The sequence below is a fragment of the Arvicola amphibius genome, chromosome 12, assembly GCF_903992535.2.
Source record: "Arvicola amphibius chromosome 12, mArvAmp1.2, whole genome shotgun sequence".
Taxonomy (NCBI): Eukaryota; Metazoa; Chordata; class Mammalia; order Rodentia; family Cricetidae; genus Arvicola; species Arvicola amphibius.
The window spans coordinates 89,326,980-89,354,695 of record NC_052058.2 but is presented as its reverse complement, the minus strand read 5'-3'; the positions used below and the strand labels follow the sequence as shown (position 1 = coordinate 89,354,695).

Genomic DNA, 27,716 nt, shown 5'->3' with positions numbered 1-27,716 from the left:
TGGCACTATTGTGTCAGAAACTTCCCTGGATGCTAGATGCACTGGAAGGAAAAATAGACACAATGCTGTAAGGAAATTAGAACGTGGGTTCCATGAAGAAAACAGTGGGCTGGGAAGAGCAAATTAAAATCGGTGAGTCTGGGAGAACCTTTTAGAAACTGTAGTATCAGGGATGAATGCTAAACTCCACGTCGTAATTAGTCCTTTAAAGAGTAGGAGGAACATCGAACTGGGAAGTGGCAGCATCTGTAAACTCAGTACTGTGAGAGGGACCCATGTATTTCCCTAATTTCTGCCCATAGTACAAGTGAGGGCAGAGAAAAATAGGCACTTTTAGATGTGGGCAAGGACCCAGATTTGTGCTATCTTTCGCTGTCTTAAGCCCTTATTCCAGGCACTTGTGTCCGCACGGGTGTGTACATGTGCATTTGTCTTCAGTTTGCTCCATGTGAGCAGACCAACTTCTGTCTTCTAGTAAAATATATATATATATATATATATATATATATGAGAATATATGTATATATATGAGAATATATATATATATACAGTCTGTTACGCATACATATGTTTGAATGAATGAATATGGATAAATGAAATCAGGGTCAGGAAATAGACACCGGCCTTGATGTTTGTCGTGGAGCGATTAAAAGGGCGTGAAGGCGTTCCGGCGAATCGTCAGAACTTTGTCTCAAAGGAATCTTATTAGCTCTTGCTGGGAAGTCCAAGAGCTTTTGATATGGCTAGAACTAGAGCTTCAAATAAAGTCTTTGACTCTTAAAAACATCTCATCATCATTTCTAAGTACTAGAAACAGAAAAGGGCCTAAAATTTAGAGGCAAATACTTTGGGGGCTTTTCAAAAACAATGCTGGAAGCTAGCAGACATTAACACTGTGTACGCAGCCACCCAATCAAGTAGAGATAAAGTTATTTCAGACATACAGGATTTTAAGCATTTGTCCTTAAGAAACTAATAGAAACTGCTGTGCCAAAAGGAGGGCTAAGAAGGAAGAAAGTCTGCACTCCAGATAACTCAAGAGAAAAAGGCTTTCTCCCAGTTATTGATGAAGATGACAAAATGACAGCATTGGCCAGCTTACACAACAGTCTTCCCCAAACTGATACAGATGTGAAGTCTGAAGGAGATTTTTCTTCAGGGTGAGATTGATAGAAAGTAATGTATATGTGAGTATGCTGAGAGGGAATTTACATAATGGGTGGGGTGAAGGGTGTAGAGACAGGTACATAGGAAAGGTGGGTGACCATGTATCTCATAGCTCAGCTGTCAACATGTGTGCAATAATAGGAAACTCTGTGTGTGTGTGTGTGTGTGTGTGTGTGTGTGTGTGTGTGTAACGGAGAGGAGAGAGAATATGGGGTGAGAATGCGGGCATAGATGTGATAGGAACAAAGAGTACTGTGTAAAAAAAAATACGAAGCCATCTTCTTGCTCAGTAGGAAGAAGATATCCATATACAATCTATAAGCATTAACTCCAGACTCCCATAGTAGGTGGGCTAGTGGAACCTCCAAAAATAGAAAAGAACTACTCCTGGAATCTACTTAGAAATTAAGTAGTGTCAGAAACTAAAGTCTACTTTAGTATATGACTTCGTTTCCTTATATGTTAGGTTTCATAAGACTCATACTTTGATGAAAGCTTGGTGGTTTATTAGCTATGGCCTATTCTAGTATTTATAGTCAAATTATACTCTCTTTTGAACTCATTCCTAGTTATTCCTTATTTAAAATCAGCTGTTCATTCCCCAGCCTCTACTTGAACTGTGAAATCTTCCTTCCTGCCAGTATATTAGAGGGCACACTTAGAGCCCCAACACATAGCACCATGAAGAGACAGGACACCAAGTGTGTCCTGAGAGTGAAGAAAACAGCTTTTCTTTAAGACAAAAGGAAGAAGGACACTGACCAGGGCGATGTGCATCGAGTATGAAGAGTTTGGATGGAGGCCACAGCTGCTTTGCATCTGACTTTGTAAGGAATCCCAAGGAGCCAACGTTACTGATTTTGATTTAAAGTGAGTGTGTGTGTGTGTGTGCACACCTGCCCATACTTGGGTCACTTAAGTGACTGCCTCACTCGCTGAGACAGGCTGACTGAGGAAGGAAACGTAAAGCAGCCTTAAAGGAGGTCACTATGCTACCACTGTGTACCTGCAGGGACAGGACCATGGACGCAGAGTCCTGGCAGCTGATGTGTAATTGGGTGTCGGGTTCAGACCATCAGACAAGAATCCATTACAGCCCTCATCAGCCTCTCTCCACAGATGACCTGCAGCGACCACTGAGCCTCATTTCATGTGGTTTGACTTGGGAGTCTTCCCTTGTCTGGTCCAGGCCGTCTTCTTAATCCACTCTGAACCTTCAAGGTTCATATTTTTCCAAACAGAGTACACCAAAGCAAAACCATGCTCAATTCCAGGGAAAATAAGGAAATGGAGAGCAAGAAACAACAGAGTTAGGATAGTAGTTTATTTCAACCAGGACATATGTGTACTTTGAGGACTGGGGAGATGAGCCAAGACTTAGATGTAACTCCAGCTACAATGGTAACATTTTATAACTGAGTGGTAGACAGCAGGGTGCTGTGCCCAGGTGCCTGCAACATTTATTTCCCAAGCCAAATGTCTAGGATGAAAGAGAAAATAAAAGGATTATTTTATTTTATTTAAAAGTCACTTACCTGGGAAAAGGTAGGAGACCCTCTGATCATTCTAAGCTTATTGTAAGTTGAATAATTGCCTGTTTGTGGACTTTTGGGAGATTCATTGAAGTTTTGCTTGTATTTTAAGCAAGTGTTTAAATCACTCGCCTATATAAATCTGGATCAAATCCGGCAATCCCAGCCATGGGTGGAGCTCCAGTTGCAGTGAATGGATGTAAAGATCCCTTCCTGTTTTCTCAGTATTGTGACATCACATATGTTTGGTGATGAATTAGAAACAGAAGTCACAGCCCTGAAGACCTCAGTCATCTCTGATCCATACCTTGCCAACAGGGTCCTGGGTTGTCCCAAGCATTCTCAGGTTTACTTCACATTATTCTCCTCCATGGTTCCGGGATACTTCTCTCCCACCTATGATCACAGAGAAAAGAGAAACCATGTGTCATCCTAGAAAATAGAAACATCTGCAAGCCAGAAATGAAATAGAAAATGAAGCAAATTGTTAGAATTGAGTATGCAAATTATCCTTGTACCTAATGCTTCCCACTGGGGAATTTTTTTCCAAAGTATAGGCAGACTGGAATCATACTGGTGCCTGGCAACTGTGATAGTTGATTGATTGTCAGTTTGACTGTATAGGAAATGGTTAGGCCCCTCTTCAATTCCAGATTAATTCAGAGCAATTCAGTCACAAATGAGCACAAAGCACTAGGCCCTCTCTCCCCTAGCTGCCAGCTGGTGCCTTCTTGTCTCAAAACTCTGAGAGCTGGAAAGTGGCAGACAGCTATGTGACCATGACTGAGCCCACCAAAAGAAAATGAAACATTCTCAAGCCCAAGAATATTCATTTGAAAAGGCTTTGCCTTGTAAACCAATAGCTCTGGGGTTTGGGAGGAGTCTCTGCTGCAAGAAAGAAAAGATGATAATTCTCTGAGTACCAGCATATAGGAAAAAGAATTTCTCAAAATCAGGGACTTTTAAAAACCACTTTTCTATCAAAATGCCATGCCAGCTCACCTTGCCGTCTCTTCATTAGTGTGTTAAAAATGCCTTCATTTCACTGGTCTCTTAAAATCCTACTGCAGAGTGAGGGTCTTGCTTGTTGAATCAGGTTCTAAAAATCATCTGGGAAGCATGCCTCTGGGCATACCTGTGAGGTTTATCTAGATTAGATTGAGTTGAACACCCCTACACACACACACACACACACACACACACACGATGCTGGCTGAATAAAAAGGAGGAAGTTTAACCTCCCTATGAAGTATGGATAGTAAAAATGCCAATGCTTTTAAGTTGAAGACATGGGAACGCTAAGGGTTTGAACTGAGCAATCCTTGCAGTACTGATTCTAAGTTTTCTTTCGCCCTTTTACTGCCAGCAACTGAAATATTTCAAAGTTGGCCATTCCTAGGGATAAGCTACATTCAGGGGAAGAAGGCAGCTACAGAGCAGAAGTCAGTCCCCTCTGGCCTGAGTGGTCTCTGCACCTGGAGGGGATTTCTTCCTGGAAGCAGGAGATTTCTCACTCACTCTCCTCTCCCATACACACCAAACATTTCCCCACCAAAGAAGTGCTTGCTAGACTGATGGGGAGCTGACTTTACTTGTTTTTAATGTCCATTGCCACCTTCTCTAAGCAGCCAAAGGGACCAGAGACCCAAATGACAGAGGTCAAGTTCTCTACTTTCTGGCTGTTTGCTCTAGCATTATTATTATTATTATTTTAATCTGGAGAAGGACATCTTAGAGGGAGAGAAGTTGGTTTTATATCCCCAGAAAGAAAACGACCAGGATGACAAATTAGCAAGCGGGTGACTTGGCTACATCTCTCACCTTGATATTCCTGAACCTTCTTTAAATATGAAACTGGCTATGACGGAGAGTTAGAAAAGCTGATTCCAAGACTAGAATATTAGCCTGGAGAATACTTTGAGCTTCAGGTGGGAGAAGGCTGGTCTAAACAGGAAAGCCGGATCTCTGCAGGCCCATAGAAATACATGGTGCCTGTTTGGGCGGAAGCTTCACCCCAGCCCCCTTCATCCATGTACACAAAAAAGTCTGGAACGTTCAGGTAGAAGTTCCACCCCAAGCCCCCTCCCCTGGGAGTTGCCTCAGTCCAGACTCTGCCCCCGAGAAAGCTCGCCAACCGATGACCCCTCCCCAGAGATGCTCAAGACCATTCTCACAGGGTATTTAAACTATCCCCAAGAAAACAGAGGTCTACCTTTCCCATCTCCTGTGGGCCGTGGGGGGGTGGGGGGAGGGGCTTGAAAGCCATCCGGGAGCATTTGTAACCATTAAACCTGGGCTTTTTCTAATTCGGTTTGATTTGGTCTGATTTGGATTATTGCGTCTGGTGGAGAGGATTACCGGAGTGCAGAAACTTCTCTGTGCCTAGCCAGAATGTTGTGTTCCTTTCAAGAAGGAAAATCAAGTACCATTAGCCTACTTCCACCCTTCCAAACTCTCCTTTTTCTCTCTTCACTCTCGGCTCAAACCAGCTCCAGCCTTTTCCTACCTCTCTGTTTTAGCTCTCTATTGGCTCTAAGCCAAAAAGGGGGCGGGGCGAGGGCAGGAGGTGATTGGCTAAGGCAGAGAAGCACCACCCTACTCTTTTCCCTCCCGAGCCCTCCCAGACTTAACAGCTGGAATGAGGAGTAGGGAGGGAAACTAGGATTGGCTGAGTGTCAGCAGCAGGGTGTGTCCAGGCAGCACAGATGAAGCATTTACCTGTCTAGGTAAGTCAGGAGGAGGTCAAAAGAAGAAAACAGTAGGAGCGGCGGCGGAGAGGCTAGCCGTCTCCATCTCTGTCCTTTGGAATAGAAGAGAATTCCTTTCTTCATTTCAGACCCCAACCGAGAGAAGGTGAGTCAATCACTAACCAGTTCTTGCTTACTCTGAAGCAAAGGAAGGGATCTTAAGGGAAGGCTACAGAGCTGTACTAGGGGTGCTGCAAAAGTGTCCCTTCACATCCAGTCTGGGGTTCCCATCTCTGTTGCTCAAGTCTCTCAGTCAGCCTAAGATTAAGCCAGATGAGTTTTTTTTTTTCCCCCAGAGTTGAAGTATTTTATGGAGAACTGGGGAACATCTCTTCCATTTACTTATTTAAGTTACATAAGTGTATTGTACAAACAGAAACCAGAGGCAGGCATGCTGGTATGCGCCTGTAATCACAGCTCTCAGAAGGCTGAGGCTGGAGGCTGGAAAGTATGAAGCCAGGCTGCTGGGCTATATAGCAAGTTCCAGGCCTGTTTATCGTATCTGGCAAAACCTGTCTCAAAGTGTGTGTGGCGGGAGGGGGGGGGGCGCAACTTTGTTTAGATTTTGGAAATTTCCATCTTTGAGCAGCTAAGATCAAACAGTGATTTTGAAGGAGACTACGTGGATAATTGAAGCAGAGAGAGTCAAATGGCGGGGAGGGTCACACAGGTGAGCCAGGCACCTTAGTTTGCCATTTACATTTGTAAAAGGAAATCCTCCTGTGGCTCAGTGTCTATCTTTATTTAAATAAAGGGTGCAGTGTGTGTGTTCGTAGATAATGGTGCACTCTGTGCAGATATGTAAAGTTTGAACTGAGCTAGACTGTTAGCAATGGGAATTGAGAAAACTCCAACTCGGGCTAGCATTTTATCCTTGGGAACCCCACAGATAATCTAACTCGGCTCAAGTTCACTAGCCTAGTCAAATCTCCGGCTTCACCTGCTCATAGACGTAGACCCCCGGAAAACAGAAAGTTCTTTGGCCATGCTGGGCCTCACCCACATTTTAATTCATCTCAGCATACCAAGCCTAACCACACTGCCAAGTGGAACTTAGGCCAAGGTGATGCAGCAGAGTCCTTAGAGAGGGGAACCAGACTCCAACAGAGGTCTTGCTTCGCGCTTCTTCAAGCGTCCCAGCTGACAAAATAGTGTGCCAGGTGCACCTGCAGCTTATAGATTCCAGTCAGAAGAGCACAGAAGCTCTCCACCATCATGGGGGGAGCGACATGCAGCTGCTAACTTGACCTCTGGCCTTGTGCAGAGCAGAGGGGATATGAGAAGACATTAGCACATAGCCCCAGAGCAGAGGGTCTCAGCCTCCCTAATACTGCAGCCCTTCAGTACAGTTCCTCTGTGATCCCCCAGCCATAAAACTATTCTCATTGCTATGTCATAACCGTGCTTTTGCTACTATTATGAGTCGTAATGTAAATAGTTTTTGGAGACAGAGGTTTGCCAAAGGGGTCGCAACTCATAGGTTAAGAACCATTGCCCTGGTCCTGAATGCTGAAGCTTCAAATGTTATTTTCCCCTACTCCATAGAAGAAGCCGGCTTCACTCACTGACTGAAGACTAGGTGGCAAATGTCAGCAGTAAGGGCCACTGGGTCACCTGCAATGTCTAACAGGGCTCTTCTGTGCAGACGGTATTTCTATCAAGCCCTCCCACAAAGCACTGATAAAAGAGAGATGAACATCGTAGGGATGGTACAAATTTCAGTCTCCCTGGGCTCTTGTCCTGTCTTCCCAGTTTTCTCCAGCCAAGGCTCATGCTGAGTCCAGGAAAGCAGAACCTTGCTAAAGAATAACATTCCTCTGTGACTCTGGGCTGGGTTCCTAGGAGATAGGAGGGTGCACTCGTGGGAGAGGGTGCTGAGGGGAGACCTGATTCTTTCTGTTCAGGAGGTCTGATTCAGATAGCCCAGAAAGGCGCTCAGGCCCTCTCCACACCCACTGCTTCGGATGCCAGGGCTCTGTGTGCCCCATTTATTTACTCTCTTACAAGGTTTGGCTAGTTTCAAAGAAGAAGTTAATATTTAATGTGTCTTTGGATAGGTGGCCATGACTATAGGCTGTGCACATTTCTTAGCTTGTTTCCTTTACCCTTAAGTCTCCAAAAAAAAAAAAAAAAAAGGTCAAGGGTGAAAAGATACCAAACTCTCACCTTGACTGCTTTGCTTGTTTCTCGGGTTTCTTATCAGGCTTAGAAATGCTTAGAGTTTCGATTGCTGCCCTGCTACAGCCCACAAGTTTCAAGGTTATAAATTTGTTAGGCAGAAACATCACATCAAGGTTAGGCCAGGCCGGGGATGGAGATTAGTGGAGAAGAACAGACAGTTTCTGCTCAGACGGTCTGAGTCAGAACCCTGGGTGTGGAGGCAAGGCTGAGTGTCCGCTCGTCCTGAGATTATGTGGCATCCACGGCATCACCTGCAACCACACTCAGTGATGCTTCTTTCCTTGGGTTCGTTGTCAGGATAAACAAGTGACCTAGAACTACAAACCTGAACCAGACAAGGCACAAGGTTGAAGGGATGACGCAGTGGACTTCTGGTAGCAGAGTAGCCGATGACCCTTACCTGAGTATACAGACATCTGGTCAGTCTTGAGATGTCGGCTGTGAGTGTGAGTCATTCCTACTTCATGTAGGACTCCGGGGAGACCCCCAGTTGTCTCGGCTGTGACAGGAGGAAAATGCCCCCACATTCTCTTGAAGATCGTATTAGCATATCTGAGATCCTATTAGCATACCTGAAAGCACTTTGTAGGGATAATGTGCAGACGGTGTGAAGCAGAGCTAAGCCCCCCCCCCCCCCCCCCCCCCCGCACCTCCTCCGTTGCTTCTGGAGCAGAAATAAGAGTGCAGTGGACTTCCCTGGGAGGAACCAGACGCCAGCAACCCACAGTACAGCCTGAAGCATGCCCGAGGGGCCGAAGGCAGTAATTGTCTCTGAAAGTAAGAGGCCCCACCTCACCTGCTTGGGGAAAATACTGCACTAATCGGAGCGAACCACCTTAAAGACTTACTACTCATTAAACATGGGAAACAGTAGGCAAAAAAAGCCCCTAGAATCCACACTGACTCCTTGAAAATAATGGTTTTTTTGTCTTATACAGCGCCTATTAGGTGCTCACAAATGCTAATCTAAACAAACATTCTCCAAATTCTTCTGAGTCACTTACTCTATGGGAAATAAAATACTATGAAAGGCTTCCAGTGGTGAGTTGAAGCCAAGAAGAAGCCTCCATCCAAACAGCTCACCCTATAGGCTTATTAGGACAGCATTGTCTTGGTTTTTGTTTTTTTTTTTAATTACGTTAGCTCTTTGACAGTTTCATACATGTATATAATCTATTCCGGTTGCTCTCTCCCATACCCTTTCCTCCTACCCCATGACCCTTTCCCTTCTCGGGCCGCCCCGTTCCCACATTCATGACTTGGGACTTTGTCGTGTAGCCCATTTAGTTTATCCAGGGTCATTCTTGTGACCAACGGTGGGATCACCAGGGAATACACTGAATTCACACTCCCCCTTTCCCTGAATGTGCCCCTAGAAAATAGTTCAGCAGTGGGGTAGGGCACCCTGAGTGCCTCCTCCGTCCTTGCTTGGCTGTTGGTGGCCCATTCTCGTGCAGACCCAGTGCAGTCTTCAGAAGTTGTGGAGAATGCATGAGTACATGGAAATGCCATGCCTAACATGCACATACACATGCGCGCTCACACACACACGCACACGCATACGTACACTCACACTGCTTTTCTGGCTCTTTCGGCCTTTCTACCCATGCTTCCACAGTGTTCCCTGAGTGGTTGGGACAGTATGAATGTCTTCTTTAGGACTGAACACTCAGTGCTGCCTCCCTAAGTACTATGTGCAGACGTGTCTCTGCAGACGACAGCTTTGAGTGGCCTTGCAGAAGGCTGGGAATAGGTTAGTACACTCTCAGCCCCAACAACCACTAACGAAATGCATGGCTGAGATGACTAGACTTAGTCTACAAGTGCCCTTGAGTTTCTGTTTCTTTGGGTTTGGGATGTTGAGGAGCTAACCTGACCTCGAGGAGCTGACCTCAAGGAGCAATCCTAGAGCTACCCCACCCAGTGTTGATTAGCATGGGGCTTCTTTGTTGTCCCTTCCCTTCTGGGCCCCTCCTTACCTCCTGAGAGGCTCTGAACCCTATATGTATGGATCAGGACCCTGCCTTTTCTCTCCCCAGCCTCCTTCTCATCCTTCTGTACCCCATTTAGGGGTCTCTCCTAAGCAGGGGAGGAGCCTTGTGAGGCCTCACCTTACCCTTGCCAGAATGACCAGGTTGGAGGACTGATTTACCTAACCAAGCCCAAAGTTGACATTGGCACTGGAACAACTATCAGCAGAGGAATATGTACCCTGGCATCTAAGCCCCAAGTCTCCAGATCTCAAATAAGACATACTGTCCCAGGACAATTTCCCTTCGATTAGAAGACTCACAGAAATGATTAAAATATGCCTTAGTGTTACAGACAAAATATGAATTTGAATCATATAAAACTTATTGTCATTCTAGCCTTCCCCTAACTGTATATTTTGCCCTTACAACTGACTCTTGTTCGTGATTCTTTTAAATTTTCATTTTCTATAAAGAAGAGTTAGTCTTGACCTGCCCTGCTGTGGTGGACTATTTCCCACAGGCAGATGTGAAAAATGCCTTGGCTATTTCAGTAGCAGCAATGAGATGGTTTTCTGTTTTGTTTTGGTTTTTGCTATTGCTGTTGCCACAATGAACTTGAACTATTTCTCCCCACTGAAGCTGGGATTGAGAAGTGCTACACTGGACATTTTTCTTGTCATTTGACATAGTCTAGGGAACTTCGCTGCAAATTCATAAATGGCAGAACACAAGTGCCACGTGGGGGAAATGGGCCTGCCCCCAACCGCTGTAGGTGCCATGGTCATATGGCCCAGGGCAGAAAGATGATTAGCCTTCTTGACAGAAGTGTCATATTTATAATATTATTAACAACAGTTGCAGCTGACATTATTGGGCATACACTGTTCTATATAGGCTGTTCTATTTTCCCTATTCTCATAATAACTCTGAGAAGCACATTATTAAGGGCCCTGTTCCTGCTCTCAAACCTATAACCCTCCATTTAGACAGAGCCCTTCTTTCCAAAACTGTTGGTCCCTGTGCTTGGGTTTAATTTGGTCTGAGATGAATCTTGTCCAATTTTTATAACAACAATAATAGTTATCCTTTTAATTCACTTGCTCATTATCTGCTACCAATGGAGCTATGTGTGCTAACTGGCCTCCCATTTAATCCTTAAATTAATTATATTTAACAAGTAATTTGCCTAAAATCAAATAATTAATTTTGGCTCAACTGGTATTCAAACTCAGAACCTTATAATGTATATTGGGTTGCATAATGAAATTACAAATCGGATCCCTTGCTTCATAGAAGAAAAAAAAAGGCAGCTAAGAGGAACCACCAGAACCTCTTTTCTGACTAGCCTGCATCTCTGCTCCCTGAATCCATCCTTCTGCATGCATTTGAACCGTCTTGCGTGTCCCTCCATGCAGACTGGGGGTGGAGTTCTGACGTGACTGCTCCATGGCCCCCTTCCAACTCTGTGCTTGCTTGGTATCTTGCTGCCATAAAACCCCGGGGCCTGAGCAGTGCTTTGCGGAAGCCTCTGCTCACACATGGCTTTGATTGTTCTCTTTTCAGGCCCAGCTTGGGACATAATCTTCACTTCCATTCACTTCCCTTCTGGGGGCCCCTCTCACCATCCCTGCCTGCGCCTTGCTTCAGGCGATGCCCAAGAAGGAGCTTTGGCCAGCAGGGCCTTGCTCAGAACCTGTGACCCACATCGGCAGCTGTGACCGCATGATGAGCACCACCTCCACCCACTCTGGATCTGTATGTACTCTCTCCCTCTTGCAACCTGGCCTCTCTGCATACCTGCCCCACCCCACCCTGCCCTGCCCTGCCACCCACCATCCCTCCCTGCACCTTCTCCTTCATCTTCTTCCCCAGTGAGTGAATCATTAGATTCTTGCTGCTTCTGAGTCACCTCTGGGTCTATAGAGAACTGGGTGGGAGAGCAAAAGTATCACTACCCAGCCACGCCCATTTTCATTGGATTAGAGGGATGAGGTGGAGAAAAGGAACAGGCACTTAGGTCACGGTGGACACTGGGTGGCAGATCCTTGTGGCACATGGACTCTTAAAATTTTCTGCTATAAATAACATGGCTTCAGTTTCCTACAAATATCAATGAGAACAGAATAATTGGGAGCCCCTATTAAGCTAAACATATCCAGATTCCTTCCTTAGAAGCCATACGACCTTGAGTTTATCACCACTTTCCCTTTGCTTCAGTCTCCTCCATTTGGGGTTGTTTGTTTGTGGTTGAGACACTGGCTTGTGGTCTCCCTGTGTTGCCCTGGCTAGCCTGACATTCACTATTTCAACCAGGCTGGCCTTGAGCTCACAGAGAACCACCTGCCTCTGACTCCCCAAGTGCCAGGATTAAAGGTGTGCACCACTACACTGAGTTAGTCTCCTCAGTTTTAAAATGGGGAAAGTATCAACACCTAATCATAATGGTTCTTGGAGGGAGTAATAATATTTCCTCAGTTCGGCAATGTGTTTGCTGGATGGCTCTTCCTGGGGAGGCTTGACAGAGCACAGCAGACCAGAGATGGTTCCTAATATGGAGAGTTCCTTACAAGAGCATAGGGGACTCTCAGCATGAGTGATGGCTTAAAACCTACATCCCTGTAGCTCCCTGACCAGGTTGCAGATAGTCTCAGAAAGAATCTCTCTCTCTCTCTCTCTGTCTCTCTCTCTCTCTCTCTCTCCCTCTTCTTCCTCCCCCTCTCTGTGTCTGTCTATTGCCTACATAACCTTGGGGCAAGGCCATGTGAATCTTGGAGCTTTCTGAGCTCCTGTGCAGTCTGAAGTATGTGAACTGTCTGAGTCTCTTGAGCTTTCCCCAAAAGGAGTGTCTGGGGTTAGAGGACAGCTAAGCAACATTAAATAGCATTTCGAAAGCTAGGGCTAGGGTGCTGCCAAACAGTAGACTGATTACCTAGTATGTACAAGCCCCGATTCCATCCCTAGTGCCTCATACAATAAGAGAAGAAGAAAAGCTATTCTTGCAGAGTGTATTGGCACACGCCCAGTCTCAACACATGGGAAGCTAAGGTAGGAAGACCATATTCTTCCAGCAGCCGGTGTATAAAAACTTTGTCTAAATGAAAAAGGTTCATGAAATGTCTCAGGAGATAAAGGCAGAGTTCTAGTCTCAGAATCCACATGGCACAAAGAAGAAACTGACTCCTCCATGTTTGCTTCTGACCGCTATACACTCAGAAGCACACACATGCCCGTAAACACACACACAGTCAAAATAAATGATAAAAATTCTTAAATAATAAAGTAAATAAAGCACTTAATGTTTACCTCTATGTAGAAAATACATGGCCCTCTATGAATAGAGATAGAACCATCCAAAATCACAATGCTTACCTGTCTGTGAAGGTGTGTAATAAGCTAATTTTTTCTGGACATGATTTTAAATTCTGGATGTTATAGGGTGTGGACGAAGGAGTAAATATGCTTACGTCCCAATGTAAGCATTCCTTTGCTGTCTATCCTTGTAGTGAAGCGTCTGAGCTTTATTGTCTTATGTCCTAAAAAAGTAGGTAAGAATTTAGACTGTAGCTGGAGATGCAGCTCAGGGGAAGTGTTTACCCTGCAGGCACGAAGTCCTGGGTTGGATCTCCGGCACCACAGAAAACCAACTGAATACCAGGTGAAGAGGGGTGAATCAGGAGTTCAAGGCCGTCCTCAGCAAGTGCACAGCCAGCACAGGCTACACGAGACCCATCAAAAAGAAAAAAAGAAGAGGGAGAGAGGAAGGGAGGGAGGGAGGGAGGGAGGGAGGGAGGGAGGGAGGGAGGGAGGGAGAGAGAAACTGGGGTGGTGGTAGTGCACACCTTTAATCCCAGCACTCCTGAGGCAGAGATAGGTGGGTCTCTGAGTTCAAGGCCAGCCTGGTGTAAAGAGCAATTTCCAGAATAACCAGGGTTATATGGAAAGCCCCTGTCATGAAAAAGGAAAACAGGGTTATAAAAGGTTTCTAGCAAATGTTAGCATTACAATAGTTGTTGGCTGGTTTGGAGACAGTTGTCCTGGAACTCAGTAGTATGCCCAGCACACCTGGATGGCTAGTTAATACGTTTTGATATATGAAAATGGGGCAGAGGTGGGAAAGTACTGGCAGTGCATGCAAATTTTCCTTGTGACTTGAGAGGCCGGGGACACAAAGACAGCATCCTGTTTGTGACTGGCGGACACTAGTATAACTAGTCATATCCATTGGATCTATAAAGGAGAAATCCAGAGGGCAGATCTTTAGCCAAGTGAAGAGCTGTTAGGGGGAGTCTCCCTTGTTATGCAGGCGCAGTCATCAGACCGCTGACTTATTGGGCAGGCAAGACTGGGAGGGGAGGTGTTTAACAGCCTCTTCCCCACTCCCCAGGGGATTTCTGGGACTCTCTGGCAACCTTGCCCAGCAACCTTGGCGAGTCTGGACAGTCACAGACATTAGGAAGAGGCGTGGAAATGCCAAGAGAAAGTTCAGCCCAAGTGTCATATTTCCCCTAGCTCCTTTGGATTTTTACCTAGCTGCTGGTGGCACTGGCCCGCCAGGTAGCAGCCAAGAGGAGGCAAGGTGCTCTGGGAGGTTAAAGGAGTGACAGTTGGATGTCAGCCATATCACTGCCCATACAAATGAGAATTCGATGGGAGACATGCTTGTTGAAATATTAAGATCATGTGGAACTAGAATGAAAACTTGGGGCTACTTCTGATCTGGGCCACTAAGCACTCTACCTACTCAGGACTAAGCAATAGAAAGTGCCCTTGCCATTTGCCTACCCAGTCTTCAGAACTGGGTCTCGGTGAGCTTTCTCCTGCCAACCCTCCTCGGGACCTACTGTGGCAGGAGGCAACTACACCGATTGGCAGAGCAGAACCGGGGCCAGGTGGCCAGCTTTACAGCCTTCTCCCTCTGCGGCAGGGGTAGTCTCGGGACCCCCACCTCACAGTTCCTTCTCCCAGCAGGGTGACAACAGCTACGACTTCCTGTCTGCTGAAGAAAAGGAGTGTCTGCTCTTCCTGGAGAAGACCATTGGCTCCCTGGAGGCCGAGGCTGACAGTGGACTGTCCACAGACGAGTCAGAGCCAGCCACTAGCCCTCAGAGCTTCAGAACACCACCCCTCACCCAGCAGACTCCCCAGGGTAAGAGACCGGCTAGGGAGGCAGCGCTCAGACCAGTGTCTCCTGAATGGTTGCCCTCTGCTGCAAGCTTCTAAGCAGAAGTAGCCCGCAGTCTCCCAGGCGGACTAAATTCTTGTCTCCAGAGGGGAGGGGGGACTCCTGAGAAGCCAGCTTCTGGGTGACTTTCCATGAAGTATCAGAGGCCTGTGAGGGAAAGGGGTTTGGCTAGCTCCCTTCCTGTCAGGGAAGAACTCAAAAAGAGATATGATACCACACGTAGGGAGGAGTCAGGGCAGCCTAAGCAGCTGGCCCTGGAGAGGATGATTTGGCACAGGGAGCTAATCTAGGTGACCCAAAGAACAAGACCGGGAGATAAGAGAGGGGCGCCCCAGCAGCATGCGGTACCCAGAGGCCCCTGTGAGGAGACAGCAGAAAGACAGCGCCATTCCACGTTCCTTAGAGGAGGATGGGACGGTGCCCAGGTGCTGGGAATGTGTCCCAAGGTAAACAGAAAACATTGCCACTGTGGACAATCCCAATGGTATCGTTATTCATTCAGTAAATATTTATAACTACTTAACACAGCCTTGGGCCCTCCATTTGGAAAGAGGAGAAATGGAAACTTCATGTACCCCGAGGCTAAGTCACCGAGCCTGGTGGACCTCACGCCTGCCAAGAGCGCTAGGCAAGATAGCATGTCACTCAAGGGTGCCCGGCATAACGCTGTCGCACAACCATCCAGGATCTCACAGGAAGTGAAAGCAGAAGGCCAAAGCAAGTCAAGTTGGCAGCAAGAGCTTCCACTGGGCTCAGTTACCTGGGCTCACCGTGTCCAAATCTCCCCGACTTTGGTACATGCATAGAAGGTGGGGAGAGCCTGAGGTAAGGCTTTGAAGGCTTTGAAGCAACTAAGAAGCGATATCTTCCAACCCCTATAAAACAATCAATTCCCAGTCAAAAAGAACCTGTTGCTTTTGATCTATTAGTCCTCACGACCTCTAGAAAACGGCGCTGCCCTGGGAAAAGTCAAGCAAAGTCAGACAAACCCTGTTCACTGGGGAAGTGTGTGCTTTCCGCTCAGGCCCACTGGGCAATGGCATTCTCGCTCTGTTGACGCTTCTCCTGTTCTTCCCAATCCCCACAGGAAACCCAGAGGAGATAGACTCCCAGCACGTGCCTGCACCAGCGAGAGTATCCCAGTTCTCCGGTCCTCCTGAGCCTCCTAGTCTGGGCCTCAGGTCTGGTTCCTACAGCCTTCCCAGAAACCTCCACCTTGGCAGAAGCCAGAACCTCAGGAAAAGCACCACCCAGACTAATAGCCACATATCTCAAACATCTGAGGTGTTCTTAGCAGAGCCTGAGAAAGGGCAGACCAGCCAGGACGCTAAGCCCATCCAGCCACAGGCCCCATCCCAGGACACTGCCCTTGACCTGAACACAGTTTTCATCCCACCACCAGAGGCTTTTCAAGACAGTAGGCCAAAGCGAAGTGGGGAAGAGAGCCCACCTAAAGAGCCAGGAGAGAAGAGACACACACCACAGGCCCATACTGTGGTCAGCTCCCAGAAGAAAGAGGGAACATCTTCAGAAACTATGTCCCATAAAGCCACTGAGCAAGGTTGGACAGAAGGTTCACAACAACCACAGCAGCCTCCTGACAAGTCATCCCAGAACACAAGAGCTGAAGAGGCTCCCCTACCATCAGGTGTCAAGCCAAGTCTCCAACAGGCTCCCCCCACAACCTCAAAGCCCCGTAGGCTGCCTCCTAATATCGTACTGAAGAGCAGCCGAAGCAGTTTCCACAGCCATCCCCAGAACTGGCTATCAAATCACAGTGAGGCTACAGACTCTGGGCCCGTCCCTTCTTCCCTGCAGGAACAAAAGAAAGCCCGCAGAGAAGCTCTGGAAAAGCTAGGCTTGCCCCAGGACCAAGATGATCCCAGCCTACTTATAAATAAGCATACTACTTCCTTTAAAGTCAAGGCGGCTCGGGCTCAGAGCCCTTCCCAGGCCCAGGCCACAGTTCAGCAAGCATCTCCAGCTCTGGTCCCAGGGCCTGCTTCTGCTGCAGGGAAAGCTTCCCCAGTGAAGGCTGCCACTCCTGTGGCCTCTTCAGGCAAGAGCTGGATTCCTGCCCAGGAAACCCCTCCAGGGAAGGTTGCAGCTGCCAAGTCTATGCCTATTCCTATCCCCAAAGCCTCAAAGGGAAACAGTTCCCTGACACAGCCCAAGCCTGATCCACCACTGACCCTCCAGGAGAGTAGCATCCCTGGCCTGAGACAGATAAACTTCAAGTCTAATACCCTGGAGCGCTCAGGCGTGGGGTTGAGCAGCTATCTATCAGCAGCTGAGAAAGACTCCAAATACCAAACCAGTACATCTCTGGGAAAGAGCCCCATCTTGAACAAGGTTTCACCCAGTGTCTTGCGTAATTCCCGGCCCCGGCCTGCCTCCTTGGGCATGGGAAAGGACTTTGCAGAAATCAAGGGGGGCAAGTCGGTTGGCCTGGAACAGAGCCAGCACTCCCAGCAGCTGGCCTTCCAAGGACAGACCCATGACAAGCTTCCGCGACCCCCCTGTGTCAGTGTCAAGATATCCCCAAAGGACATTCCCGATGGACACAGGAGGGAGGCCCTAAAGAAGCTGGGACTGCTGAAGGAGTAGCTAGGCCACCTGCCTAGCCAGCACCAACCCACCACAAGAGACTGGCTCTACCTAGAGCTTTTGTGGCCTCACAGCTCAGGGCTGGCATCTTCCCTGTCTGAAGTGAAGAAGGAAGAGGCTTGAGTCCAAGCGTGTGTTTGTACTCAAAGCAGTTGCTCTGTTGAGTACTTGCATAGATCATTCTAAAGATGTGTCTCCCAGAGTGGGAGGGAGGAGAGAGAGAGAAGCCTTACATATCACTGATACTATGTAACACAAGGAGTCACTGTTCAAAGCTCGGTTCCCGGTTGAGATTTCACAGGCATAAAGTTCAGCCTGTCCAGAACTGAGCGGAGCAGAGTGGCCAAACCTGAGAAGAAAAGTCGAATGAGACAAAGGAGGTAGAAAACTTAGAAAGATGGACCGCATTGCACACGTGACTACGGTCACATCAGCTGTGGGATGAGTTTCTGCAGTAATGGAGACTCGCTCCTGTCTGCCGTGCCTCTCTCTCAGGGTCGTCTGGAAATGGCCTGAGGCCAAGGGGAGCTGGTCTGATATCTCTTCCCCCACTGCCTTTCCCTGTCGTTTCTTGCAGTGTGGGCTGGCTATATCGGTGTCTCTAGATCTCATAGTTCACTGATAGCAGGGTCAGAGAAAGCCGAGTAATGGCCACGCCACACACTCGTCCATTTTTACCTGGAAGAAACCATGTCATGGGCTTGAAGCATATCATAATAAACCATGCCGTGGCCTGTGATTCTGGAGTTCCTGTTCTTCCTGCTTTCTGTCTCCCTGGCTGGTTTCAGGGCAGGTCAACACTGAGCTGGAAGCCCAGCCCAGCAGCTTTATAAATATACAGTGGTTCCTGAATTTCTCCCTGCTCTTCAACTTCAGGTTTCCTGGGGGCTGGAGGGGTGGCTCCATGGTTAAGAGTGTGTAAGGCTCTTGCAGAGGACCAAAGTTCAGTTCCCAGCGCCCATTCACAACTGCCTATAACTCCAGTTTCAGCTCCAGAGGCATCAGCACCCTCTTCTGGCCTCCAGGGACCCCTGCACTCACATGCACTCACACACAGACACACACTCATGTAACTAAAAAAAAATGTATGAGGTTTGTTTTTTTTGGGGGTTTTGTGTATTTTTTTAGGAAAGTTTTCAGGTTTCCTCAGTCCCAACGATGGAAACCCACACACAGAGAGAGACTATTAGAATGGAGAAAAATCTCAGAAAAGCTTCCTCCAGCCTCCCGAGAAAGGAGATTCACTCTGTCATTTAGTAACATCGTTGAAGCTGGACCCCAGGACTTGAAATCCACACGTGAACAGCTAACAGTGTCCTGTCAGCCAGATTGCTGCTCCATTGCCTCGCTGCCTCCTTAGCCAGGGTTCTTATACCTTGTCTCTCTCAGAGGCTCAGCCTTAGGCCCCTCAGAATTCTAAAACACCTTCCAAAACACCAGGATGTTTTTTTTTTCTTTAACAAGGGGATATATTGCAGCTTGCTTATTTATCTATTTATTTATTTATTATTTATTTATTTATTGGTTGGTTTGTTTGTTTTTGTTTTTTCTCAAGACAGGGTTTCTCTGTGTAGCTTTGAAGCCTGTGTTGGAATTCGCTCTGAAGACCAGGCTGGCCCCAAACTCACAAAGATCCTCCTGCCTCTGCCTCCCTAGTGCTGGGATTAAAGGCAAGGGCCGCCACCTCCCGGCATTGTAGCTCATTCTTAATAATTCGGAACAATTCTTCCTCCAAGTTTCCCAACACGCTGTATATGTCTTAAGTGAAATGTGTAGTCTTATGACATAAATGAGCAGGCATAGCCAACATGAACCCCCTTCCTCTCAGTAGTGTCTCCTGTGATGACGATGAGCCTGTGGAGATGCCCAGAAGGGGGGAGCAGGTAAGTGGCTGTTGCTGGAAGGTGCCCTTTTGTCCGGTCATCTCTTGTCTGTGTCCTTAGGGACCCTTTGCCATCAAAGATCAAAACTTCTGAGAGTGATGTGTCGGTTAGGGTTAAGGGTGACAAGTAACTCCACCCTATCATGGTATGTGGGGTGTGGGTGTGGCAGTTTCTGTGTGCGCTCTCTACACACCCCCACATACTCACACACCCAAATGTCTGCTCCCTGGTTCCTAGCTCCAGGTGAAGACCTGATCTCTCAGAACTGTGGAGGGCTCCCACATTGAGCAAGCTCTACCACTATAGGCTCTCAAAAGGCAGAAGGTCAGTTCTAGGGGAGTGACTTGACAAGCTCTCTAATCCAGAGACACAAGTTAGTTCCCTGTTCACTCACTGAATGATTAAGAGAGGGCCATGAGTTATACCTCAGTTGAAAATGAGGCTTAATGGGAGTCTAGGAACAACACGAGACTAACCGTGAGCTGGTCAGAAGTGCCACCTGTTCCATTGCCATCTGTGAGACAGGGAAGCTGGCCTCGTACCAACCAGAGCCACATACAGCCTGCTCCTGCCCCTCTGCATCTTCACCACAGTGTCAGGCCCATTCCCCCCATTCTCTTAGTGACAATAACACCTTCCTGTTTTATCTGAAGATCCAGGCTTCCCCATATGCCTGTCCTCCTGATGATAGTCTGCTTTAAAGAGCTGAGGAGAGCCCGAAGGAAATGTTTGCTACACCAGCAACTCACAAAATTAAAAAACACCTCCCTCTTTCTCTCTCTCTCTCTCTCTCTCTCTCTCTCTCTCTCTCTCTCTCTCTCTGTCTCTCTCTCTCTCACACACACACAGAGAGACAGACAGAGAGAAAGAGAGAGAGAGAGAGAGAAGGAAAAAGAGAATGTTTTTCAAGATGCAAAAATATCAATTCAAACTTGGTCATCATCATTTTGAAAAGGGCAGAAAGGTCCCCAAGAAGGTGAGGCTCCACCCACCTGATCCAACTGGTCTATCCTCTTGTACCCAGACAGGAAGAACTTCCCGTCATTGTCTTGCACTGGTGGGGTGGATTAAGAGCTGCTCCTCTCTCTCTTTTCAAGAGATTTTGTGTAAGAGATTGAAAACCCTTATGTATAATTTTAAAAACCAAACTGACTGTTCTGTTCACTTGGATCTTAGATGTCTGCCATATCCCACCAGAGTCTTGCTGCTGCTGGGTGCAAGCCGTCTTCCGAATATAGAAGTAAGCCTCCTGTAAGCCTGGCACAGTGGGCTCAGTGCCCCCCAGATGTTTGGCTAGCTGCCTCCCTGAGTCACCATTCACATGTTACTCTGGGAGCACTATGCTGTGGTTCCAGAGAGGCACAGCAGGCCTAGGGTGGAAGTGGAGTTTGGCAGAAGTCATCCTATGACCTGTGAGTGGGCAGTTGTGCAAACACCGGTGTGTGTTTTATGGGAGGAAGGGCAGATTAAAGAGGGGGAGTACGGGCTCTCACTGGTTTGCTGAGTCTGACCTGGAAGTGAAGGGTGAAGATACGTGGGTGCAAGAAGGCATTCCCTCTCCCTTCCATGGCTTCCGTGGTTGTCTGTGTGGGCAGAGGAAGAGCAGAACATACAATCAGAATGTGCAGGCTCTGTCTCACAGATCCAGGATGGGCAGGTGAAAGCATGTCCATCTCCATCATTCTAGGCAGGATTACAGATGTCATGCTTCAGGGGCACATAAACACATGTTCAAATTTAATATTCATCTTAGAACAATCAAGCAATCTGAGGGTGTCACTTCTGAACCTTATCGTTTTCATAAATGAAATGGGGGAAGTACTACCAGCTGTTTAAGACTGTCAGGATAAACAGAGCACAGTCCTGGGCACACTGTAGCAACTCAAAAAATCAGTGTTGTCTTTTAGATCGAAATCCCTCTTCCTCAGGAGAGAATACAAGGCTGGAAGCCAAGTGCTCTGGAAACTAAATTCTGCGAGTGACTTGCAACAGATGAAGTCCAAAGTAGTCCAGTCTTCTTCATCTCACCCTCCGGGTGGCAAGAGAGAAGAGGTGCAATTGATGAGCTCTCTCGCCCTTTCTGGTGTCGGGATCCTGTGGATGACAGGAGCCGTCGTCGCTGTGACAGCCATCACCGGCATTGAGCACACGCATGAGTTAAAGACAGCACTCTAGACTGTCATTCTCCTGCCTGTTGCCGAGCAGGATCTTCATCCATGTTGACCTCATCTGCAAAGGATACAGAGCTCAAAACAATGTGAAATGTGTTGGTATCCCGGGAAAGTCCTGGAGCATGGAATTTCTGTCTTGCTCATACATGGGGCAGGAGAAGCAGACTAGGTCCATTACAGCACTGAAATATGTCTGCTTCTTTGCATCAGCAATCTCCTTCCAGTCCCGGGCTGCCCAGAAGCCAGGAGGATATTTGTCCTGCTGCTCTAGTTTACAGTGTGAGAAAGGGGCGCCTGAGAAAACACACACATATTTGTACATAGGCACAAGAACAAACTAAAAGGGATATGATTGATTGCCTACAGAGATCATGCAGAGAAGTCAAGGAAATAAGGCGGAGTGGGCACGGAGAGAAGGGAATTCACTGGTATGCCTTTTTATGTAGTTCAAACTTGAAAGCCTTGGTACATGTCACAAACAAGCAAGCAAGCCAACACTCCTAGTGTGGGTAGAGGAGAAGTGGAATCCAAAATGAACTACCAATAGAAGACATTAATGTTACTGTGCCAGGAACCGTATCAAGGGGCAGGGACAAGAATGGAAACTAAAGTCGGAAGCTGGCCTGGGGAGATTGTTCAGTGGGTAAGAGCACTTGCTCTGCAAGCATGAGGACCTGAGTTCAAATCCCCAGCGCCCGAATAAAAATGCCAGTGTCTGTAACCCATAACATTGGGGGTTGCAGACACAGGTGGATCCTGAGAGCCTGCTGGCCAGTCAGCCAGCTTCTATTTCAGGAAGAGACCCTGACTGAAGGTAATAAGTTGGAGAGCACCACTTTATTGTACCCCATACATGAGCACACACAAGCTCAAGCATGCGTACACACGTGCACACGCACGAGTATACACACACAAGCATAAACACGAGTAAACACACACAGGAGTGTAAACACATATACACCATATTTCGACTATGCTTTTTTTTTTCAAAAAAGACAGAAAACTATTTCATAAATATGTGTCTCACATTTATGGGTTATAATTCTTTTTTTAAAGACTTTTAGAAGGAATTTTAATTTGTTTTTATTTTTTATATGTATTGATTTTTGCCATTGGTGTCAGGTCCCCTGGAACTGGAATTACAGACAATTGTGAGCTGACATGTAGGTGCTGAGAACTGAACCTGGGTCCTCTGGAAAAACAGTCAGTGCTCTTATCTGCTGAGCCATCTCTCCAGTCCCTATGGGTTATAGTTCTTAAAGTACTTTCTGTGCATTACAGGAGTGAGTAAGTGACTGTGTTATGAATAAAGAAGCTAAATTTATTTCTGCTGGGGAAGGGAGCTAGAGATTGTAAAATGGAGAGACTCGGATGAACCCTGTGAGCTGGTGTGGAATTGGAGCCATTATTAACGAGTGAATAGGTGGGAAACAGACAGACAGACACATGATAGATAATTATAGACAGAGACATGTGTATGCACATATTTGGACATTTTTCCTAGCTCTCTTCCCTGAAATAACCTAGGAACAAAAAAGATCTCCCCTGGGGCTGTGAGCACATCTAACACCCAAACCTTAATTTCTCAATACCATTTCTACCAGAGGAAGTGAAAAGTCTGGGGAGTTCTCCACCAGTGCAGGGAGAAGACAAAATGATCTTGAAATGCCTTATACTACCAGAAATCAAAGAAATATTCAAAGAGGGATGCTGGCGTGTTGGAAGAATGGCAGAGCCACACAAAGTTCTCCTGGTTAAACATGAAAGAAGTTGAGCAGCAAATAAATGGAGGTTGTGGATTGTACTACCTGAAATAAAAATAAAGACCAGTGATTCCATATTGATATAAATAAAAAGCTTAATAAACAATTGAATTCTGGAAAAGAGACATGCGACAATTCTGATAAATAAAAGCAGGAAGATTGACAGCAATAAAAGAGGCCCAATTTAGAAGCTATTGCAGTAGCATAGATGCTTGTCACATGCTGAGACTCAGAGCAGAAAGTACAGTGAAATATTGGCATAATCTCGGCTGTGCTTCTACAAAACAACAACGAAAACATAATTCTAGCCAGGCATAGTGGTGCACACCTTAAATCCTAGCACTTTAGAGGCAGAGGCAGGCAAAGCTCTGTGAGTATGACGTCAGCCTGATCTGCCTTTCAAGTCACAGGCCAACCAGAGCTACCTAGTGAAACCTTGTCTCAAAAACAACAAGCAAAATTATGAAGAAAAATTGTATCTTTGCAAAGAAATGATTAGCAGATATGTCTAATTCAATGATCATCGAAAGTTATTATCTTTTGTGTCGTTCTTGCCAAAAAAATTTATAACCTGACTTTAGCATGAAAAAAACATCAAATAAATACAAACTTGGAGACATTCTGCAAAAGTATTGGTCAGTATTCGTCAAAAATGCCATGGCCGTGAGGAATAAAGCCTCAGGGAATCATCACATGTCGGAGGAGACAAAAGAGACACAACACATGAGTGCAATAGGTGATCGTGGATTGGATTCTGCCCCAGAAAAGGACACACTGATTTAGTAACAGGGCCTTGGAAAACGCTGGCATTTGGGAAAGCTGGGTGAAGGCTATGTAAAAATTCATGCCGTATTTGCAAGTTTTGTATATTATGATAAATGTTTTATGTTTTGTAACTTTTGTAAATAACATTATTGCAAAATAGTTTTAAATTTTCAGAAGAGAAAGCTGAAATAATCATGACCTGACTTCCTCCCTACTCTTATGGCACAAACCCAAATGTTTTCTAAATTATATCTCTTTATTTATTTGTGTTATACATGGAAGTAAGAGGACATACATGGAAATAAGAGGACACCCTAGGGATTAAATCCGGGTCATCGGACTTGGCAGCAAGAATCTTAACGCTCTGAGACATCTCACTGACCCCAGAACAGACCTCGAACACAGACTCCACACTCTCCAAATTCCTGCGTAGACGGTCCCAGCCCATCCCTGTAACCTGCCTTTCTCCTTCTGAGTTGTAACCACTACCTAGCTCATGGAATGCTCCTTGCTCTGTGTTGCTCACTGTATGCCTCCTCCAAAAGCATTTGCTCATAAGTGTTTTAATGATGTCAGTGCCTGTGTTAGACAGAGCTCCACAGGATGGGCAAGCAATGCCATACAACATACCTTCCATGTTGATCAGTATGAAATAGATCTTCAGTGACATCTCTTGAACAGCACATGACTAAACAGGATGCTACAAACCCTATCATTCCTAAAATTCAAACAAAACATAGGGCACTTTCGATTCTACAAGTCACAGGGACATCTTTTGTTTGTTTGTTTGTTTGGGACAGAGTCTCACTCTGTAGCCCAGGCTGGCCTTAAATTTGCAATACTCCTACATCGGCCTTTTTACTGGGATTCCAGGTGTGTGCTCTCATGCCTGGTTTGTTGCTGTTTTTTCTTTTTTAATGATACACCCAATTCACACTGGGACTTGTCATGTAGGAGGTGACCAGGTGTTCCCAGTGGTCATCTTGGAAGTGGGTCTTGGTATGCAAATGTGTAGACATTGTCTCAACCTAGGGCCTTGAGTTGTTGGTAAAGTCCTAACCAACAATGTTAACAGCTACTTTGTAGGCCCAGTGCTTAGAGCTGTGGGAGGCAGCAGGGTGCAGTTCGAGTGGACAAAGACGTATCTTGAGCCTTCTAATGAGAAAGGCCCACGTGCTAAAGCATTAGCTCCCAGCCTGGTGCCATCAGGAAGATGTGAGTGCCTGAGTGGGTAGCGTCTAGTGGAAGGGGTTGAACCCACTGGGAGGCTGCTCTGGAAGTTGGCTGTGGGACCCAAGCCCCATTCTTGCTCTGCCATTCTTGCTCTGTGTTGCTCCCTGGTCACAAGAGGGGCAGTTCTGATCCACTGCATGCTCCCTATCATTCCCATCCAGCCCCCCATCAAAAGCCTAAGAAAAAAATAACTCAATTGCTGGAGTCTTTAAAACTGTTATCTAGGAAAAAAAAAAAAAAAACCTTTTCTCTTTATAAATTGACTCTTCCAGTTATCTGTTAGAGTAGCAAATCTGAATATTACTGCCATTTTGTAGACTAGAAAACTAAGAAATAAAGAAACTAAGAGACTTATTTCCCCCAACAAAGTAGCAACTAACAAGCTACTTGGCCTTGAGAACCGTCTTTTCAATAACCCCCTTAAAACTGTGTCTTTTCTGTCATCTTCTCAACAAGAAACGTTGTCCAACTCAGTGTGGGTGGCTCGGTAGGAAAGGCCTCTTGAAAGCCACTCCTGTGGTCACTCCGCTCAGATGATCTGTAACATCAGGACAGGAGTATGCATTTGACAGTGTCTGGCAATGCCACCTCCATTCTCCAGCTTAGCTGATGAGACTAGATCAGGCCTTGGCCAGCTCGGGAGGGGTAGACACCACCTGAGAGTGGTCCTCGGCTGTATGGCCGTCCTGGACCTATTGCCCTCTGGATCCAGTTCATGAGGCTTGGTGCTAGTTCAGGAAGAAGAAGACTCCTAACCTCTCACTGTCCCTGTCTTCCAGCTGGAACTCTCTAGTCGTGAGCCCTCAAAGAGCTCGTGAAAGCCTACAGTCTAGGAGGAGGGTCAGCACGAGCATTCTACCCACTGAGGCACGATGTCCCCAGACGTCCAAACTGGTGTTTAATTAAACCAGTGAAGATGGACAAGGTGAAGTTAGCAATTCTAAGCGTGTTTACAATGTAACTAGCCTCTCAGAATGATAGGCTAAACCGGTGGTGGCTCACGCCTTTAATCCTAGCACTGGCAGAGACGTGAAGAGTTCTGTGAATTCAAGGCCAGCCTGGTCTACAGAGGGAGTTCCAGGACAGGCTCCAAAGCTACAGAGAAACCCTTTTTCGAAAACAAACAAAAGAGAGAGAGAGCAAGAGAGGAGAGAGGGGGAGAGAGAGAGAAAGAGAGAGAGAGAGAATAGGATAGGATATAAAGAAAATTCAGTCTGAGAGCCAACTGTATTGGGACAGGTAGGCCCAATGGGCGTGGTCTTCTCTGGGGATAATGTGATCCCATAAGAAGCAGGTCTCAGCTCTCTTGGATGGGGATGAACTGGCAGCAAGCCACCACTTGGTGCTTCCCCATCGCCTTTGATGAGGCCGCGGGCAGCAGCAGAGAGTTGGTTCCCCAGCAGGAACAGAGCAGCTGGTGACGCAACCCGGATTCCTTATTCTCTCTTGTAATTGCTGTGCACAGACTTTGATATTAATAAAAGATCACACAATCCCCAGGCTCCCCTCTTTAGTTCAAAGTGACACCTACATTGCTCTCCTAGACAGGAGGATGGAAATCACAGAAGTGCTGTAGCAGTCACACTGTGGAGCAGGGGGGGATGGGGGGATGGGAGGACAGGGGGGAGGGGAGCAGGGTGATGGGGGGAGGGGAGCGGGGTGACGGGGTGGGGGGTCACCTGGGTTGTGCTGGATGCGAAACTACTACAACTACTGGAGGACATGGCCCCTAGGATCCTAGGGAAGGAAGACATCACGACAACCACCACCAAAACCAGGAACCACGAGACAGTTGACGGTGAGCAAGGGTGATGTTGTCAAAAGGGTGCTGGGGTGGGATGAGAGTGGTGTCCTGGATGGATCTCAGTCACTGACGTCAGAGGTGATTAAAGAAAGAGAACCAGCACTCAGAGACAGGAGGATCTTGAGTTCGAGGCCAGCCTGGTCTACAGAATGAGTTCCAGGATAGGCTCCAAAGCTACAGAGAAACCGTGTCTCCAAAAAAACAAAAAACAAGCAAACCAAAAAAGAAAGAAAGAAAGAAAGAAAGAAAGAAAGAAAGAAAGAAAGAAAGAAAGAAAGAACTTCGCAGGGAAGTCAGTGCTGGAGCCAACCTTAAACAGGTTTTGCCAGACCCTGACCAACAAACTGTGCTCCCTAAGGCTTACTGAAATTCCCTGCCTTCATGTTGAGCTCCAGCCCCTTCTCCCTTAACTGTCATTGTCTAACTCAGTCACCCACTATCACCCCCCTCCTGGCATCCTGATAACCAGGCCAAGGCAGTTCCTAAAGATAAGACAGCCTTGTCTGGACAGAGAACTCCTGTAGGGGGAGCGTGGGGACTGGCACGTACCTCACAGGAGCGCTGTCAACTTCCCATCCCCCTCCCTATATGATCTCTGGCTTTCCCCTTTCCATTCACAGATGCCCTTTTCCTGTTGTGCCTGCCCCTCCCTGTTTGAAATAAACACTCCCACCTGCTGAGTCACCTTTGGCCTCTGAAATCGAACAG

General features: G+C 46.9%; 1 protein-coding gene across 3 annotated transcripts; it reads left to right on the top strand.

Annotated features, from left to right (window-relative positions):
• Positions 1 to 5,419: 5,419 nt before the first annotated feature.
• Positions 5,420 to 18,090, top strand: C12H1orf116 (chromosome 12 C1orf116 homolog). 3 transcript variants are annotated; one of them, XM_038350227.1, is made up of 4 exons: positions 5,420 to 5,552; positions 11,164 to 11,355; positions 14,569 to 14,746; positions 15,870 to 18,090. In XM_038350227.1, the coding sequence occupies exons 2-4, from the start codon at positions 11,251 to 11,253 to the stop codon at positions 17,387 to 17,389; spliced, it is 1,803 nt and encodes a 600-aa protein (XP_038206155.1). In that variant the 5' UTR covers positions 5,420 to 5,552; positions 11,164 to 11,250; the 3' UTR covers positions 17,390 to 18,090. The 3 variants fall into 3 exon arrangements, with proteins under 3 accessions (XP_038206155.1, XP_038206154.1, XP_041909999.1); XM_038350226.1 differs by having other exon boundaries at positions 14,566 to 14,746; XM_042054065.1 differs by lacking the exon at positions 5,420 to 5,552 and having other exon boundaries at positions 10,521 to 11,355; positions 14,566 to 14,746.
• Positions 18,091 to 27,716: the final 9,626 nt, after the last annotated feature.